At 45.3% G+C, this 20,360-nt stretch overlaps 1 protein-coding gene across 1 annotated transcript in view; it reads left to right on the top strand.

Annotated features, from left to right (window-relative positions):
• Positions 1 to 20,360, top strand: part of CTNNA1 (catenin alpha 1) — a 112,469-nt gene that overhangs the window by 68,681 nt on the left and 23,428 nt on the right. Inside the window, exon 10 of the mRNA XM_008930908.4 lies at positions 11,162 to 11,254. Within this exon, the coding sequence (XP_008929156.1) occupies positions 11,162 to 11,254 (93 nt within the window). The remainder of the gene's footprint in view (positions 1 to 11,161; positions 11,255 to 20,360) is intronic.

Below are 20,360 nucleotides of genomic sequence, written 5' to 3'. Positions count from 1 at the left end.
AAGAAGAGAGACAGAGTTAGTCCAGACTCATTCCCCATTTAAAATGGAGACCAAAATGTCTCTTGCAAAGCACAAGCACGTTTTCTGTAATTTGTCTATAGATAACCTTGGCAGCAATTTAAAACTAATGTCTTCAGTAAATGACCAGTGTAACTCTAATGTGCCCTCTAAAGTCCGACACTCTTCAACAACCGATGCGCTTTCCTTTTAAGTTCATTTTATTAGTCAACTAATTCATAAATAAATTAAATTTTACTCGTAGAACATGCTTTCCTTACATTCATAATCAGGAAAGCAGGAAAGCCTCAGCAGAAAAATGTTCCTACATTTTTCAACAAAACTGGATATACAAATTTAATACATCATACATAAGTAAAGGCAAGTGACCTTTTAATAGGATAACTTCTGTTCTCGTAAGGTTATTTTTGAGGCCAGTCTTCTAATGCTACACCAAATAATGTATGAAAGGGTCTGTAGAATGCTGGTAGAGTTTAAAAATCATGTTGGAAGAGGAAAAAGAGACTTCAGGGTAATCTTTCTGTCCACATTTCATTGTAAGTGCACACAGGGAAGCAAGGCAGTCAGTAATGTGACAGGGACACTGATGGCACAGATGAAGGGATTGAATCCTCACGTGTCTGGGCAGCAACTGGGCTGTTTGGAGACATTTCTCTGTTTGAAAATCATCTCAGTTCGCTGCTGCTTCATGGAGGAGAGGCATTTCTGCCATCCTTCCCCACAGGGACAGTCATCATGGGCAGGATTGTTGAGAAGGAAGGTGTACACCCTTGGGCCAGGGGAGACGTGAAGGGTGTAGAATTTGGAGGTGAACAAGTTTAGGGTTTGGGGGATTGTGTTAATGTGCTTTTGTCCCACTAGAAACAGCCCTATATTTACTCAGTTCCTTTTTCCTTCGGAGGCAGAAGCTTTTGGGGAAGGGGAATCTGTAAAAGAGGTCGGTAAGTGTAAGCACAGTTAAGTGTGGTGGTGTTGATGTATTGTCTTCAGAGGTGGGTAAAAAATGATAGAGCCCTGGCCACTTCATTTTCCAGATGTTTGCATGTTAATTCCAACAGCATTTTTAAGTAGCTTTTTGAGTACAGCTTTTATAGATGTGGCATAAATGTCTTAATTCTTGATATTTAGCTGAAAGCCTTGATGCATGTCTGGATTTTCATCATCTTAGTCATTAGCAATATTAGATTATTAGTCATGTAGTGTCATCAAGGAGTTGCCTGAAATCTGCTCATTACTAATACTGTTTTGTCGTCTTCTTCAAGAGCATAGTGTACTTACAATTGCGGTTACACTTGCCATGAACAGTTGTCTGAATCACCAAAAACTGGTTTAAACAGCTAATAATAGGCACCAAGTTGGAAACCTTTGTCAGATCAGAAGGCAGCATGTTCTGAGTGATGAGCAAAATGAGATAGGAAAGAATTACAATTTCATAGAATCACAGACTGGTTTGGGTTGGAAGGGTCCTCAAAGACCATCTCATCCCACCCCCTGCCATGGGCAGGGACACCTCCCACTAGCCCAGGTTGCTCCAAGCCCCGTCCAACCTGACCTTGGACACTTCCAGGGATCCAGGGGCAGCCACAGCTTCTCTGGGCAACCTGTGCCAGGGCCTCCCCACCCTCCCAGGGAACAATTCCTTCCCAATATCCCATCTAACCCTGCCCTGTGGCAGAGTGAAGCCATTGCCCCTTGTCCTGTCCCTCCAGGCCCTTGTCCCCAGTCCCTCTCCAGCTCTCCTGGGGCCCCTTTAGGCCCTGGAAGGGGGTCTCAGGTCTCCAGGCTGAACACCCCCACCTCTCCCAGCCTGTCTTCATTTCCACTAAACATAAAGACATTTCTGGAAAAGGGTAATTATTTGGTTACTGTCCAAATATCACTACTAGAAACACTTTTATTTTAAAGAAAGGCATTTGTGTTGCTAAGAAGCATCTCAGCTGAGGATTTGAGAGTTTGAAAGTTTCAGCTGAAGCTCAGCTCTCCATCACACACCAGTGGTGTCATTGCTGTCGTGATGGCTCAGATTGACTTGTGTAACTAATGTGTTTTGTGCTTATAACAACATTTTAACACTTTAGCTTGTTTGTCTGAGGAAGGAATAGTTCCTGTGCCAATAGTTACATCTGCTGCCACAGCTGCATCGACGAGGGGCACGGTGCCCACATAGCACACTGGTGTTCTTTACCAGCTCTGCTTTCTCTCAGGTCTTTAGAGAGGATAATCCACCAGTCTGGGAATAGAGGTATTGCTGTACTACCAGCACTTTCCTACTGGGGGTATGTTTTATGCTATAGATGTATTAATTCCCTTCAAACACCTCTTCCCCCTCTTTGATTGAAAAACTTCCCTGCTGGCAGGAGAGAAGTGCTCTCCCTGCTGCACTTGCTGTGCAGGAAATGGAGCCCAGTTTGGTTTGTCATGATGCACAAAGTCTGGATTTGCCCAACTGTGTGAAAAATGGCCCTTCCCTCGGAAACCTTGGCAGCACGTGGTCACACTGTTGGGAAAGACATTTCCTCTGGCCATGGAAGGAGCTCACTAGTGTGGAGCAGAGCTGCAGCAGGACAGCTGTACCTGGAATGGCACCAGGTAGCTGGAACGGTGTTTGGAGACAGCTCTGGACAGAGTGAAAGCCAAGTGCAAAGCTCTGTACCTCAACTAGATTTTTAGACACACAGATCAGTTTGAAATGGGGAAATTTTAGGATTTGATCCCAAATGAAAGGTGGTTACCCATGAAAATATTAAGCAATTGCCTCACTATAATAGGGAGCAGAAGGTACACAATATATTTATTTTTATACTATTATACTATTTACTAGAGCATGTAGTGACAGGGCAAGGGGGAATGGCTTCCCACTGCCAGAGGGCAAGGATAGATGGGATATGGGGAAGGAATTCTTCTCTGTGAGGGTGGGGAGGCCCTGGCACAGGTTGCCCAGAGAAGCTGTGGCTGGCCCTGGATCCCTGGAAGTGTCCAAGGCCAGGTTGGACGGGGCTTGGAGCAACCTGGGCTAGTGGAAGGTGTACCTGCCCATGGCTGGGAGCTGGAACTAGATGGTTTTGAGGTCCCTTCCAACCCAAACCAGTCTGTGATTCCATGATTTTGTCTCTGATCCCTTTTCTCTTGCCATCACTTGCCAACCTGTTGAAAAAAAACCTCTGTAACCTCTATTTCTCATTGCTCAAAACATTTGAATCAAAAATGCCAACCCTTTACTTGCCAGTTTTGTTCCATCCAGGTGAAACCTCCCCTCCTTGTGTTTATAACCAGACTGGAAATTCAAACTATTCTCATGTTCTGTGTGAGATTGTAGAGCTCTGGAAATAGTTGTCTCATTGTAGTCCTTCATTCCCCCCGGTTCTTTACGTCTGGAGTTTTTCTGTGCATGCTTTGTTTTATTTAAAGACTTGGACTATTTTCAGTTAATACATTGGGATTCTGTTGTTCACAACAAGCTCTTGCAAGGTACCTTCTGTGGAGCTGCAGCCACATGCAACTACTTAAGTCACATAAAATCACAAGGCAGTTGACAGCGTGGCTCTGGTAACTCGCTGCACAGTCCCTGTGGATCTGATCCAAAGTCCTCCTGCATTAAAGAAGTGGCTCTGTTTTGTGTAATTCCTACCTAGTTATGCCTCTGTAAAACGAGGGGTTTGTAGGGTTAGAGCTATAACACATCTAGAGCTGCAGCACTTCTCCCTGTGCAGTGCCTGCTCGGGCTGGATGTTAAAATGCTCGCATTTGTCTTGAATATTGAACGTAGTGTTCAGGTGAATAAATAAATGTATGGACTTAGTGAATAATGAAAGCCTTTTTGGAGAGGGATGGAGATTACATAATCGACACATCTCTTCTGAGAGTCCTCAGTTGCCATTAGTTTTGTCAGAACAGTTGTTTCTGCAGATAAATTAATTTCCTGGGCTTTGACCAGCAGGAAGGGAATTGGGACTTTTTTTTTAATATCAAGGAGGAAGAAATCAGATGTGCTGTATTTGAATTCTGTGAGAATATCATATACTTTTCTTTAGCAGGTCCTCAAGAGGAAAATGTGGAATGGCTGCCTGTCCATCCACTCTTTTTTGGCTTTTAAAATGGGTGCTTTTTAAGCTGCTTATAAGTTGGAATTTGCATTCCCACAGAAATCATAAAAGGTAAAGCAAATAAAATATAATAAGCAGCTGAAATTTTGGAGTTCAGTCAGAAATGAAAATGCCAGGAACACCTTTGAAAAGCTTGGTTTCTGGGGTGTTGAAATTTCCAAAGTATCTGTGTACACATGGATGGGGTTTGTTATTTCTGTGTAAGGGCTTGTGAGCATCAGTTACCAGAGGATGCTGCTTCATGTTGAACTGAGAAGTTTTTCAATCTAAGGCAGTTGTAAAACTTCCTTCTGCAATGCTCTTTTTCCAACTGCAGGTTCAAATGAGAGTGCTCAGACTCTTAGAATTCAATTAGTGCATGTTTGGCTGCTGTGTAAAGATGTATAATCCTGAGTTATAACAATGCTGGGTGGCAGGGGCAGCTCTGACAACCTTAAATTATGCAACAATAAACACATTACAGAGCCCTCTCTGGGTTGCACCAGCACCCATTTAGGAGGCTTTGCCTTCTCGACTTCCTGAAGAAGCTGTCCTAAAAACTTGACCTGTAAACAAGGAGGAAAACCTGGGTGGTGTTTCCATGAATTCAGTCCAGGTGCATGAGTCAAAGGCTTTAATGCATTTTTCATTGTCAGCCTTTGAAATCCTCGAAAAGGAAGATTTAAAGTGTTAGGGATTACAGTTCCTTTTTTCTCTTCCATTTTTTGTCTCTGTTGAAAAAGCAATTTGCCAGTCCTTCAATAAAGAGTTCCAGGTAAAGTAACCTCTCTGCCTAAGCCAGGGAGTCAGTGCAAAGAGAAGGAAGAACAAGTACAAAGCTGGAGTGATATTGCTGGGATATGTTACAGAGTGTAATTTAAGGAGCTTAGCAGTGACCCCAAACTTGTGTAGTTGAGGCAGCTTTGTAATTGCTTGAAGACTTGACTCCTTAGCCATGATCTGAACAAATTTGAAGTTAAAAATAGAAAACCAACCAAAAAAATGTATTTCAGGTGGAAAAGGTACAGGAAAGGTGGTTCTCTGCCCCAGCTGCCACCACAGACAGGCTGACAAATTGTTACTAGTGGTAGAAAGAACTGCTTGCTGTAGGAGTGTCAAGATTATTCCTGATTTAAAAATTAGTAAATTCTGAAGAGTCAAAGCTAACTAGAATTTGAGATGGAATCTCTCTCTGGATGGTGACAATATTTCTTTGAATGTTGGAGTTACACCTTCTTAATAATAACATACTCCCAATTGACCCTTTGCCCTGAGACAGCGTCTGCCTCTCTCAGAAGAAACCAGTTAAGCAATGCCTCCTCTAAAAGCCCAGAGCTGTGGAATCATTTAGGTTGGAAAAGCCCTCTGAGATCTTCAAGTCCAACCATTCCCCAGCACTGCCAAGGCCACCATTACACCGTTGCTACCAAGTGCCACATCCACACCTGTGTTGAATCCCTCCAGGGATGGTTACTCCAGCACTTCCCTGGGCAGTCTGTGCCAGGGCTGGACAGCTCTTTCAGTGAAGAAATTTTCCCTAATAACCAACCTGACCCTCCCCTGGCACAGCTGGAGGCCGTTCCCTCTCCTCCTGTCCCTTGTTCCCTGGGAGCAGAGCCCGACCCCCCCCGGCTCCCCCCTCCTGTCAGGGGGTTGCAGAGCCAGAAGGTCTCCCCTGAGCCTCCTTTTCTCCAGGCTGAGCCCCCCCAGCTCCCTCAGCTGCTCCTGCTGCTCCAGCCCCTTCCCAGCTCCGTTCCCTTCCCTGCACACACTCCAGCCCCTCCATGTCTCTCTTCCATGAGGGCCCAGAACTGGACACAGCCCTGGAGGGGCCTCAGCAGGGCCAGCACAGGGACAGTCCCTGCCCTGGCCCTGCTGCCACACCATGGCTGGCACAGCCCAGGGGCCATTGGCCTCTTGCCCCCCTGGGCTCCCCTGGGCTCATGTCCAGCCCCTGGCACCAGCACCCCCAGGGCCTTTCCCAGCGGGCACTTTCCAGCTGCTCTGCCCCAGCCTGGAGCTGCAGGGGCTTGTTGTGACCCAAATGTAGGGCCTGGCACTTGGCCTTGTTGAACCTCACACTGTTGGCCTTGGCCCATGGATCCAGCCTGTCCAGATCCCTCTGCAGAGCCTTCCTGCCCTCCAGCAGATCAACACTCCCATTCAAGTCAGTGTCATCTGCAAACTGACTGAGGGTGCACGTGATCCCCTCATCCAGGTCATGGGCAGAGATATTAAGCAGGACTGGTCTCAGAACTGAGCCCAGGGAAACCCCAGGAGTTACTCCCCTTCCCCAGCACTGTTTCCCACCCTGTTGATGGTGCTCCTGGCCACTAGTACTCCCTAAGGGTAGATGTGGCACTCAGTGCCATGGTCTGGTAACCACGGCGATGGTGGATCAAGGGTTGGACTTGATAATCTTGGAGGTCCTTTCCAACCCAGCTGATTCTATGATTCTGTGTGTGGAGATACTTGGCTGCTGTAGCTCCTGGCCCTGCCTGGGTCCTGTCAGCTGCTGTCCCATGAGCTGTGGGCTCCTGGTGACTCTCCTGGCTCCCCCGAGGTGCCCCCAGTTTGGGCAGCCCCCTGTGCACTGCTCTGGAGTGCTCTGCTGCAGACTGTGCCGGCACTGGAGCCGCTCACATCAAGTCATCTTGCCGTGTGCTGATGTCACCATTAATGCCAGTGAGACTGGAGTTTCCAAACCTGATCAGTGCATGGAAGCCCCTTCCAGATGAGTCTGTCCAGCTGTTTCACTTGGCACCATTAGCTCCGTGCTGGGAACGGCTGGGGCTGCGCGCTGCCCGCTGATGCATTTGTCACTGGGGGAAATATAAGCTCATTTATCTAAATACCAGCAGCTGCTTGGGGTCTGTCCTGCCTTTTGGGGTCCCTGAAACCATCTCTGGGCCATGACTGTGGACTCTGAACTGAGAGAGCCATGATGCTGCAGCAGAAAGCTGCCTCTCAGTTGGTCTGTTGTCGCTGTGAGAGGTGTCTCTGAGCCGCGCCGGTCTGTGTTCTCGGCTCTGTCTTCATTCCCAGAGTATTTTTAACTTTTTTCAAGAGATTGCTCGTTATGCTGATTACATTATTTGCGATGGTTTTGTCTCCTTTGATGCCTGTGCCAGTAGTGCTTATGTAAAGGGACTTGATGATATTGAATGGTAAGAATGAACAAATGCAGCGGGAATTCAATTGCTATTTTGCTCTCAAGCACAAGTGTTCTTCTTTCTAAATCAAGTCTGACCACTTACTATGTCACTCAGCTGCTTTGTTGGAGACATGGAGAAACTATTTAATTTACATTTCATTTAAAGGAAATTTTTGTTCACTTGAGGTGCAGTATTTTATTTAGAAGTTTTGGAAACGTATGATTTCCAAGTGCTCTGCAGGCTTTAAAAGAGCTGATCTTCATCTCAGCTGCAAAATGCAGTGTGTTATGGGTACGTATCAAATAACTGGCCAGCAGTACCTTATCCTCTGTACAGACAGGGAGTTTGAAGGTGTTTGTCAGATATCACCCAGAAGTTATTGAAGATGAATTCTTTCAGGTACTTTCAAAATTAAATTTCTTAGTCATGCAGCCATTCATCTCAACTGGTACACGCAATTTTAGAATTCATGCTATAGAACACCTGATAATTACTGACAGTTTAGAATACCTCATTGTAATGTCATTCACAGCTTGATCAATTAATTGACATAGCTCTCCTTAAATTTCAAATTTTAAGAGGCTTGTGAGTGTTTTCCAATAGTTCAACAGAGCCTTCCCCTGGGCGCAGTAAATGTTGCGTTGCTGTGAATTTACAGCCCTGTCTGCAGCACTCTGAAGTCATCTCAGATTCTGCCACGTCTCTGCTTTGCTCTGATGTTCAGCAAATAGTTTGCTGGGAAGTTTGTGTGCTAATCTGGCAGAGAAACCAACCTGCCAGAGCAAATAGCTCTCTTTTGGATGAGCGTGCTGAAATGAAGTGTTGAGCTTTAGAAATGCAGCAGTAGGATGGGATGTGGCAGCCAACAGTTGGATTGTCTTAAACTGCCAAAGACCCTCAGTCAGGGAAGCACACACGCTTCTTTCATGAGGGTTGGCAGTCCCAGTCGGGCGATTTCTAAAGAAGAATTGCCATCAGTTGGGTATTCAGAAGAAAAATGACTGTTCAAAAATGACTGTGCAAAAAAGCAAAATTTCATTATACCGTGGTGGGGACACTCCATTATAAACTTCTTTGCCTCTCTGTGTTCAGACAGAGCAGGGTTTCTGTGTGCTTGATTCATCACACTTGGCTTGAGAGACAGCACAACATCTCCAGATATCGGAGAGGCTGATTTTGTGGTGCTTCAATGTCGCTTTTATTCAGCCCCTACTCAATAGAGCTTTGTGTTCTTCTTGCTCCTAGAGGTTGTAACTGCTGCTGTGGAGGCAGGAGTGATGGGGAAATATGGACCATAAAAAATATTGGCAAACTGGTGTTTCTCAAAAATATGACTTGTGCTTAAACCAACAGCAAAATCTTTATTTGACTCTTAAATCATGGTATGTGATTGTCTTTTGATTCCTTTGAGCCTCTAAACAAAAGCATGATGTGCTCCTGCTCACTGTGAACTCGGGATTTAAGACATGGAAAGTCTGCAGGACAAAAGCTTGATGTTCCAAATGCAGTCCCTGTGTGAGAGGGTGTTCTGGGGCCAGCTGTTTGGTGGGGGTGCCGTGTACTGGGGCTGGGCTGGAGGCTGGACATGGCAGAGAGGAGGGACATGAGAGCCCTGGCCCCCACTGGGTGCTGCCCTGAAAACCTCCTGCAGATCACCTCTTCACATGGAGGACTTGAGTACAAAGACCAGTGGAAGAGAAACTTCAGGAGTATGGCACTATTACTACTAAAAGCTGACAGTTTTCTCTGTGGTGCTGAGGCTGCACAGCCTTCCTCTCAACTTCAGTTTGTTTTCCTCCAAATATAAGCTGTTGCATCTGCTTGCCTGGTTGTTCTGTGGTGGAAACACACCTCTCCTCTTGACCTCTTTGCTTTTTGTCCACTGAAACTTGATTTGGAGCTGGAGGGAGGAAAAGGCTGTGTGCTTTGCAATGGAAGCTTGCTTTTTGCTCCCCAAATTGATAATGGGATCGATGAAAAATGCTATTCAAGTGTAATGGTATGTGGTTGATGGCTTGTGGGAAAGTAATTTATTCTGTGTGGGAACATCTGTCGTAAGGGAAAGGCTTGGGGAGGGGGGAAAGCGTGTGGTAGAGCTGCAGATACTACTTCAAAATCACTTGTATGTGAATGAAAAGGATAGTTTAATTAAAGGCAGAATGGAAATTCCCCAGCTTATAGAGAAAAATATCTGGAGGAATGTGGTTCAGTGGTGTTACTGAGCATCTGCTGGCTCCTGTTGGTGCTTTTACGGCACATTTGCCGAGGGCTTTGCAGGTTGCTCTGCCTCTGGAAGGGCAGCACTCGGTGTTCATCTCAGTTCACTTGGTGCTATTTTTACAGCTTTCTGTGTTCAAATGGCTCAGAATAACATGCTTGTCATTCACCTGTCAACTGAGAAATGTAACTTATTTCAGACTTCCTTCCCCAGAGAGTAGCTCCGATATGAGGAATATCTTCAATTACCAAGAAGTTCTGTGCTGTCCCCTTTCTGCTCTTAAAAGGCAGGTGTTTGTTTACAGAGGTCTCTGTTTCAGGCTGACCTAGTTAGAGGTGCTGCTGTGCAGCAGGTCAAGGAATAAAGTTTTATCATCACAAGATGCTGCTCAGATTTTGGAGGATTGTGGATGCATCTTCAAGGTCCCCTGTATGGGTTTTATCTGATGAACTGCAGCATAAACAGAGGGCTGGAGGAACCTCCCTGGCACCTCAGGCTTTACCTGGATCACATCCCTGTATCCTGTCATGGAGGTGCTCCGTGCAACTCCAACAAACCAGGTTGAGCTTTGCACCACCCCTGCACAGGTGAATCGCTCCGTGAGCCTCCGAGTTCCTTTGTGTCGACGTCCAGTAGGATATAGAAGTGTTTGAGGAAAAGGGAGCATCCCTACACTTATGGACATGAGGATATTTAGCCATCAGATCATGGGAGCTGGAATTTTCATTGTGTGGTTGCTGTTGTCTCACCCAAGTGGGAATGGGCTTTTAAACCCTGACTTGTACATTTTGCTGGAGAGACCTTACCTGGATCATTGGTGGCAGTGATGTCTGTCCTGTCTGACGGGCTGGGGGGGAGGCTGGACATGACCCAGCTCAGAACCCCCCGTGCCCTGGGCTGATCCCCCAGCGTGGGCAGCAGGGCAGGGGGGATTCTGCCCCTCTGCCCCTCAGCTGAGACCCCCCTGCAGAGCTGCTCCAGCCCTGGGGAACAGCACAGGGAGGACATGGAGCTGCTGGAGAGAGTCCAGAGGAGGCACCAAGATGATCAGAGGGATGGAGCAGCTCTGCTGGGAGGAAAGGCTGGGAGAGTTGGGATTGTTCAACCTGAAGAGAAGGGTTTAAGGTGATCTAATTGTGATCTTCCAGTGCCTGAAGGAGCTGACAGGAAAGATGGAGAGAGTTTATTTCCAAGGGCCTGGAGTAATAGGACAAGGGGGAATGGCTTCAAACTGCCAGAGGGCAGGGATAGATGGGATTTTGGGAAGAAATTGTTCCCTGTGAGGGTGGGGAGGCCCTGGCACAGGTTGCCCAGAGAAGCTGTGGCTGCCCCTGGATCCCTGGAAGTGTCCAAGGCCAGGTTGGACGGGGCTTGGAGCAACCTGGGCTGGTGGAAGGTGTCCCTGCCCATGGCAGGGGGTGGAACTGGATGATTTTTAAGGTTCCTTCCAACCCAAACCACTCTCTCATTCCATGATTCTATGATCTGATGTGTTAGGATTTGATGGCTTGAGAAGGAACGGGTGTCATTAATGGTTTCAAAATTGGTTAGAACTGAACAAGTGTGGATGCTTCATGTTTCCTGATGGGTTACTGATCACTACAGGGAGTAGGCAAAAGGTTTCCTACAGAAGGAAATGAACCCCATTTCCAACAGGTGTGTTTTGTTTCCTCCCACCTCTTTCACAGGTTGCCAACTTGGCCTGTTCCATCTCGAACAACGAAGAAGGAGTGAAGTTGGTTCGCATGTCAGCCAGCCAGCTGGAGGCCCTGTGTCCCCAGGTAAGGGAGAGCATAAGAACATAAGACAGACCCTAATATGTTGGGCAACTGGTCCTGCTTAGGACTTGCTCTGGTCCCTTAGTGGCTGTCTGTGGACTTGCTGCAGAAATGGACTTTTTCCTTCATATACATAGAGAGTGAAATGCAGTGAAGGCATCAATATGTAGAAACTTTAAAATCCGTGACTAAGGAATCAATGATGTGAATGGGTCATTTTTATGTCATAGCTCTAATTCCATTTGGCCAGGGGATTCCAGTAACCTGCAGCACAGTAAGGCAGGGAACCTACAGTGGTTTGCTGTGCACATTCATATTGCAGTATGGTGCCTCATCAAGGTGTTACTGCTCCTGTGCTTGCTGTAAGATGAATTACAGAATATTATTCTTTTGCTTGAGTAGAATATAAATATGCCAAAAAACTCTTGATGGGTAGGATGAGAGGAAGCTGGATTTGTCTGAAGAGTTTGAACCTGGCTGAGACTACCTTCTAATTAATAACTTTTTAGTGGAAACAAGGAAATTAAGTTTATATAAGTACTAGACTATCCTCTTCCCTTTTGACAGCCTGATGTTTTAAATGTCAACAACTAGATACTTGGATGAACCCCTGAAGACTACAGTGAGCTGTTGATTCTTGTAATTTACATTTTTTAAAGAAACAGGGAATTCTGATCTAAAACATCCAAATAAGCTGTTGTTGGTAAAGAGGAACTAATGGAAAATATGTGCTCAGAAAAACTGGTGAAATGGCATTTTATGAAAATGAGGTGTATTGTCTCAGGATTACTTGGAATATGTATGGTTTTCCCATATATACAGGTCTTTTTTAAAGCCACTTGAAGGGAAGAAAATGATTTTGACCTGTACCTGCCTCAGCAGGAGGGGAATTTTGAGGGAACAGGTGAAGCTAGTGTGAAGAGCAGTACTGTTTTACCCTTTGCATTACTTCCAAGTAAGAGTGCTGTTGAACAGGTGAAGATAAAGCACTAAATGCTATCCAAGAGGCCTTTTGGCATCCCACAGTGGCCTTGTGTGGTTCCCACTCCTGCATCCAGCCCCAGGGCCAGTGCATCAGCTGTGCTGGCTGTGCCCTTCTCTGCCTCCCACATCTGGGGCTGCTCAAAACCAAAGGTCAAGTTTTACAGTTGGAACAAACCATGTGGAAGAAAAAGATTTTGAAAATCCATTTTATGTAATATAAGGGCTTGCTCTTTCCTGAAGTAGCCAACTAGGCTGATGTAATTTTTTTCCCAGTTGTCTCCAAGAATACGGGTGTCTAACGCATGGTGTTCCAAACAAATGCTGGTGATTTTGAAAATAATCATCTGAAGAAAGTTAGGTTTTTCTTTGAATATGTTTCTGGTGAGTGTCCAATTCTGTGGGGGTGTTTTCTCCTCCCCATTGCTGAAATTGTGTGTATTTCAGACTCTTCTATCTTTGTTTTTCCAACAACTGCCTATTTTAATAACTCTACTCCTGTATAAAATAAGCACCATAATAGTCAGCATGAAATAATGACCCAACTGTAGTCACTAGTCACCAGTGGAGCCACATCTCCTGAAGTGCAGCTGTTAACCTTTGACTTAAGGGATTATGGACAATATATTTAACACACATTGGAAGCTCTGAGTATCTATAAATGCACAAGGGCTTTAACTGATGGATTTTGGCTTTACAAAGGTCACATTTGTGAACTTCCAAGCCTACAGTTTAGATGCTCCACTGCACAGTCTTGCCTTAATTTCAGGGTCGTCACCAAGAGATTAGTAAATGACACTATAGATGTTCATAGCAGTTGAAAGAGTGCTTTTATATTACATTACATGCTCTCGGGTTGATTCTTTAATGCTCTAGGAGTATTTAAACATGTTGTGAATCCTGAGAGATAATTAGGGGCACTTGTCTAAGCTGTTTTACAAATGGCATCTGTGTTTTCTCCTAACAATAGTTTGTCTTGTGCCAGTGTAAGTGATGCAGCACTTCATCGTCCTCCTCCTCAGCTGCCTCACTCAACAGTCCCCAAACCTCGGCTGTTCTGTAGAATCTCTAAAAGCTTCTAGATATCCAGAACAGCAAACAGGGATTTTATTTCCTTTTTTACATAATTACCTATTTATTTTGCAGTTTATTCCTGATGAGATTTGCAGCTGCTGCTTGATTCCTTTTGGGTGGCCATGCTGAACAAATGAGTGAATTAGGCATAAGATATGGATGAAACCCAACATTATATTCCCCCCCTTTTTTTTTTTTGGCTTAGGAGGTATTTTTCCGGGAAAACGCTGGATTCAGAATGAGTCAAGTCAGTCAGTAATTATGATAGTCTCAGAAACTCAAGTGACTGTATCAATATCACACAGAAATGTGATGTATGAAGTGTAATTCAAGGTATTGCTGTGGTTGAAAGGATGGAACGGGAATTTAATGCACTTGAGTCCCAGGTAACCTCTTAAATAGTTTAGCTGAGTAGAGGCCATTCTGCGAGTAGGGAATTCCTGGTTAAAGAATGATTTCTGCAGAAATCAATCTGTAGAGTTAATTATAAAAGCTGTATCTCAAATAGAGCCTTTATTCACTCCCTTGCCATCAAGAGCCATTGATCTGGCAGCAGGAGTAAGAAACAGGCAACTCTTCAAGCTGGCCAGGGAAAACCTGGAAGTTTTGTTGGTATGGACAAGCAGTGAGTCCTTTGCAGTGTCACCCTTGGGTTCAGACATTCCCATGTTTGAAATCTAGTTCTTTGAGGATGAAGAAGATGCTGAAAATGTTTAACCCAAAAGTCTCTACAGAAGCAGATAGTTAATTTGTGTAGTGTGGCTTTGTTACTGGAAATCAGTTCTACCTCAGGAGTAACATCTTCCTTCCTGTTTGTGGGTCCCCAGCCAATTAGCACAGAAATTAATGTGAAGTTGAAGACTTAATGGGATATTTAGAGCTCCCTTTTGACGGTGCAGGAGGAGCTGTTGGGAAGAGCTGTGCCTGCTCTGGAGCAGCCAGCTGGGTGATTTGTGTTAGCCTGGGTTTACAGGGGAGAAATCAGGCAGCTTCAGGGCCTCACTGATGTTTTCCTCATGAAGCCCTGACTTACAAGCCTGCCTGAATTCTTTCTTTTGAGAACATACCTTGCTGAAAGTCTGTGGATGGAAGGGAAGCACCTTTGTCCACAGCTCCATGCCTTGCTGGGTGGTGGGGAAACCACCAAGCCAGTCTGGAGGGGGTTAAGATGAAATTAAAAAAAAAAAAAAAAAAAAAGCTTAACATGACTTTATAATGGAAATGGAAAATTACTGCTGTGGAATGCTTGGAAGAGCTGCCTGTGCATGCATTTGCCTGGCAGAGCTGGGGGGGGGGGAAGTTTTCTTTGCCTTCTTGCTAAACACAGAGTCTGCCAATGGTGAATTAGGGAAAGATTTTGTTTATCTCCACTCAGAAACCTGGATCCTCGCTCCTAACTCTGGCTTCTGAGCTCTGTTTCCAAGAAGTACTTGCTTTGGAGCCTGCAAAGGCTGTTTTGTAACAGCATTTTGCATTAAAGATGCCTGAGAAGAGAGCTTAAACCATGGGAGTGTTTCTGATCATGCAAGCTGTAGGTGTTAAAAGCAATAGTGAGAATGCCCCAGCACAGCTCTTGAAAGGGAGGAGAATTCTCCAGCCTTTTGATGTGACAGTCTGTTGTCACTTGAGCTCCTTTTACCAGCTGTACGTTGACTTTCTCAGTTTTTACAGCCTCCATGAAGTTCATCTATAGACTCCTAACCAAAGTGCAGTCAGGCTGGGAGTTCTAAAAAGGAATTATGGAGTAGAATTCCCATCAGGTTGGGTGTTTGCTTCTGCCAGCTAAAGCTGGAGCCCATTGCCCTGGAGTCTAACCATCTCCTGGGAAGTGTGCTGCAGGAGGAGACCTGTACCTCCCTGGTATGGACACACAGGACCTGCTATCCCATCTGGAAGGCAAGGCTGGTTGCCTTTCTCCTCCACAGCCCAAATAGCTCATCCTCCTTAGAAATACTGGGAGGACACCAGGCAGAACCTCTGCCCACCCTTCCCGTGCTCCCTCCATCCCGGAGCGTGGTCAGCACGTAACACTCCAGTGTCACCCCTTAAACTGACTCCAGATCATTCCTGGATTAAATTACATTTTAAACAAAAATAAATTGGCTTCTCTCATATTAACATCTTGTTTTAATAATTGCTGTTCCACATCCTTCTATTGCAGTTTTGAAATGCTTGAAAAGCCATTTGCTGCTTATAGATTTCTGATGAGGCAGATGGCTCATATGTGATCACACCTACGGACGCACAGCAAAACACCGAAGCCTAAGAATCCCATGGAGAGTTCCAAAAACTTTTGTTTAAAAGTTAGAGTATCATAGAGAAAAAAAAAAAACACCTCCAATCCACCCCCTCAAATCAACCAAACCCAAATGTGACCAGCAGATTTTGTCCTCCCTGAGCCCTCAGTTACTGCCAGTTCCCTCGTGCCTGTTGGAGAAGAAATCTTAATTTTTCTTGCAGTAAAGACTTAACATCAAACAATTGTCCCCTTTTTTCATCTCTTTGAAAGACTGTCAGATTTTTTGAATGTTCTAACTAGCAGATCTGTCTCCAGACTGTTTAATTACAGGTGCTTGAAACATTTTATTGGCATTGAGTAGAAATGCTTCTATTAAAAACTTAACACTTGAGTTGCAGATTTGTATCACACATTTGTATCCTTGCTGGGAAGAAATGCCAGCACAGGCCAAGACTGACCAGAAAAGATACAATATTAGAAACTTAGGCAGTTACTGATGCATAAAAAGAAACAATGAACAGGAGAAAGGAATTCAGTTGTGTAGAAGAAGGTGTGTTCGTGGGTAAGGGCCCCGTGTTTCATCACAGGCACAGGATCTGGGGAGCGCAGAGGCAGAACAGCTTCCAGAAAAGGCACTGAATCCCTGAAACCCCCAAAGCTTTAGCACTTGAAATCAGTAAAATGGAAAATATAGCAAGATTCTAGAACAAATGGCACCAAAATTCTTTCAGCGTCTACGTTGACTGGCACTACAATATCAGTCCTCAGCCACAAATGAAAATGCTTTTTTCCATATCTGAGGAAGTTGATAGGATAATTATCTATACATTATATGCAAATAGTCTTTATAGCAAATGCTGCTTTGCCAGTATGCTGAGCTGGAGAAGGTCGTGTTGCTCATGGGACTGGAACACCTCCCCTACAGGGGCAGGCTGAGAAAACTGGGGCTGTTCAGCCTGGAGAAGAGAAGGTTGTGTGGAGACCAAGAGCACCTTCTGGTGTCTGAGGGGGCCTACAAGGAAGCTGGAGGACTTTGCATCAGGAACTGGAGTGACAGGACAAGGGGGAACGGGTTCAAACTGACAGAGGGGAAGTTTAGGTCAGATAGTAAATAATTCCTCCCTGTGAGGGTGGTGAGGCCCTGGCACAGGTTGCCCAGAGAAGCTGTGGCTGCCTCTGGGTCCCTGGAAGTGTCCAAGGCCAGGTTAGATGTTGCTTGGAGCAACCTGGGCTAGTGGAAGATGTCCCTGCCATTGGAACAAGATGATCTTTAAGGTCCCTTCCAACCCAAACCATTCTGGGATTCTGTGTTATTCCAGTCTGTATCTGTGGGTCATTCCAGCACTGCCACAACACAAGTATCTCTGCAGAGATCCCTGCAGTCACTCCGTGCATAACTTGCAGGAAAGGAAAGGGCTCAAAGTGCCTTTATACATGGAACAAAGTATTGGAAATCAAAGGAAACTTTTCCTTCTTCTTTTGGTGCATCAGCCTCTGTGCACTGGCTGGTCACTGCCATTAGAGCTTCTGAAAGTGTAAAACAATCTGCTGTGTGTTTTGCTCCCAGGCATTTCAGCTCATCAGAGCCTGCAGAGTGCTTTTTGCTGTATTCAAGTACATGGAGGGGTAGCACACACAGACAGGGGGATGCAAACCTGGCCTTGCATGTAACTGGAAGCGACTTAAATGTCCTGCTTATAAACCATTTTTTCCATTCGGAGCAAAATGCAATTAGGAGCAGGGAAGGAGACATGAGTAGGGTGACATGGAGGTAACTTTGGCATCTTGTGTATGTAAAATTAAATTACGAGCAGCTTCTTATGAACTGCAAGTAAGCAAGCCATGCTTTCTTCATTACAGAAAAATGCAGGCATTAAAACCCACCTGGGCAAGGGCAGAATCCTGGCTGGGCTCAGCTGGTGTGGCAGCTTTGGTGGTAAGGTCAGGAATTCGTTTGGTGACCATTTCGAAAGATCTGATCCCAGAATTGTGCTATACCTCTATCTCCTTATCACAGGAGTGCTCTGTGAGGCAGCAGTGAAATCAAGCACCCAAGGGAGCACCCAAGGCTCCCTTCCACATACTCCTGAGTAAAACTGGTTTCATACCCCCATGGGGGCATGGTTTGTGTGTGTCACTTCTTCCTCATCCCCTGAGATGAAAGCTGATGGGTAGGGGCCTGTTTTATAGCTTTTTCTTTTTTACAAATGCAAATTACCCCAAATTTGAGGGCCACGGAGCTACTTCCCAACTCATTACCCAAATGCCACAAGAAATCTGGTAAATCAAGGCTTTGTATGAAACAACCCAAGTGAGTTATTTAGGAACTGCAGATGTTTTGGTTGTAAAGAAAAGGTGTGTAGTGAGGGGAAAGGGCTGGGTGTTTGCTTTAGAGCTTGTGAAACTGAAAAACACCTCCTTGTTGAGGCACAGTAACATCCTGAAACCCACCCTGCAGGAAACAGGCAAAGCTAAATCAGCTGCAGAAAGAACAGTCTCCTGGAAAGAGCAGGGGATCCTTATCAAAAAGACTGAGGCAAAAATTAAAAACTGAGATGGAGAGGAGTGCGGGTCACAGCCCTGGTGAGCCCTGAGCCTGGAGTGAGATACAGCGGTGGGGAATGCCGTGCAAATAGATGGGTGATAGTTTTCTTTTCCCAAAGGGTGTTCCTTCCTTTGGCTGTGCCAGCCAGCTGTTCTTTGGAGGAACACCACCACGTGTAAGAGCTCTCCTCGAGCCTCTCTCAGTCTTTTGGATGAGGTGCTATAAAGGTGAGGCAGGAAGCCATCCTAAATTAAGCCTAAAAAAATGAATTCTGGCTGACCCAGTGGCTCTAATTTACCCACAAGTTTTTCTGAGGTTCAGGTGTTTTCTGTCCTGGAATAGTTTTGCTTTTTAAGAGTTTCTGGGCAAAGTAGCTGCAGTAGCTCCTCCACAGACAGGAGTCACTGTACAGGGAGCCTTGGAGAGCCCTGCCCTGCAAAAGGATAAGGATACAACCAGTATCTGACATCCTTAGTTTCAATAGGGAAAATAAACCCAGAAAAAAAGCAGCAGTTTCCTCCCATGCAAGGGATTAGAAGAGGACTTGAGGTACAGACTGAGACATCAGTTGGAAGTCTTTGGAATCCTGAGCCTCCCCAGTCTCGGGGTGTTGCCAAGGCCTGGCTGCTGCCTCGGGAAGCTGTGAGGTGCAGGAGAGCAGCTCCAAGGAACCCTCTGGAAGCATGTTATGGAGCGTGGAGCTGTCTGACTTGAGCAGTGCAATCGCTACATGAAACAAAGCACCGATAAAAATAGTGTGTTTTCTTGCCATGCTTCATTTCCTTCTGGATGGTCTCAAAATGTCCCTGTTTGATTCTTTTCTTTGTACAACTTCAGTGAGTCATTGTGATCGCAGTGCTCTGGCAGCATTTTGAAAAGAATATTTCCCTGAAATTGCCAAATGTTTTACATGGAAGTGGCTACATTTCGGGTAGCCTGGACACGGTCTTTTTTTAACTCTATATACCTGCTTCATGTGAGAGTTACTCATATTTTAAAATAATTGCCCCAATGCTTCATGTTTTTTGGAGAAGCAATAGTGTACTGTGATCACTCCCTTGCCCTTAAAAAGTGTTCCCTCCTCCCCCTGACTGTTCATTTTTAGATAATAAAGGAATCATAGTCTTGCTCTGTATACAGACTATTTAAGATCCAGCATCCCTCTCCTTTTCCCATGTCTCTCTAAGCATCTTTGGAAAATAAATCCATCACTCTGCTGGATACCAAGTGCCCTGGAATAGATCATGTACAGGGCACTATCACTAATCCCTGGGACATTTCCTCGAGCAGAAGTGTGAGACACGTCCAGGATGACTTGCCCACATGAATGCAAAGCTCTCCATAGAGTGAAGGCTTTTATCACCTTGCTAAAGCTGCATGTTATAGCCACTGCACACTGAGATGGGGTATGTGCTATAAAAAAGGACTATTGAACTGTGTTTGCTGCCCTGAATTTCTCCCTGAGCACACACATACCTGGATGGGTTTCCTAAGCTGTAGGCTTGTCTTTAGCTCCGTGGTATCCCTTGATAACCTTCAGTATCCCCACCAGCTTTCCTCATCTGTAGCATTGCTTTCCTAATGCAGGACATGTCTGCCTGTGAGAGAGATCTTACACACTAGTTTTACTTGGTCATTTTTGTAAAACACATTTGCCTTGGCCATACATTTTTGCTGTAATATATAAAAAAATAAACTTTTTCCTTTTTGGACAAGCTGCCTGCTGGGAGGAGGATGGTGCAGATTGTGCAGCCTGCATTTGGATGTGGTGAGGATGCACAGGTTGAGTTTCAGGGGCAGTTGCTGGGCCCTGTATCTATGACAGCTCTGCCATTACCTGTGATGAGGTGCTTAACGTGGGCATCTGGGCTTGACATGCACTGCTGGCAAAGATTAATTGTCCAGACAGATGCTGCCGTCCAGACAAACATCTCACAGGTACACAGGCCATATGTTCCTTCAGCATTAGTGCTGCCCTGTCTCAGTGCTTGAAGGATGCTTTATATCTGATATTGGCCAAGGCAGTTAGAGAAGAGCAGAGAAGATGTCCTGACCCTTGGTATCACCATCGTCTCTGTCTCAGTAGTCACAGCTTCTAGCAGGATAAAAGCTGAGGTCAGGTTTCTGCAGCATTGTCTGGTTTATCTTTTCTGTTTCCAGGACACTTGGTTTTTGGATTTATCTTCATAAAACTGTGGCTGTCTAGATTTTGATTGATAGGTGGTTAATTCATTACATCCATCAGACTGGGGCAAGAGATGGCAGTGGCT

The sequence above is a fragment of the Manacus vitellinus genome, unplaced genomic scaffold, assembly GCF_001715985.3.
Source record: "Manacus vitellinus isolate BGI_N305 unplaced genomic scaffold, ASM171598v3 scaffold_25_pilon, whole genome shotgun sequence".
Taxonomy (NCBI): domain Eukaryota; kingdom Metazoa; phylum Chordata; class Aves; order Passeriformes; family Pipridae; genus Manacus; species Manacus vitellinus.
This window is presented reverse-complemented; position numbering and strand designations above follow the sequence as displayed.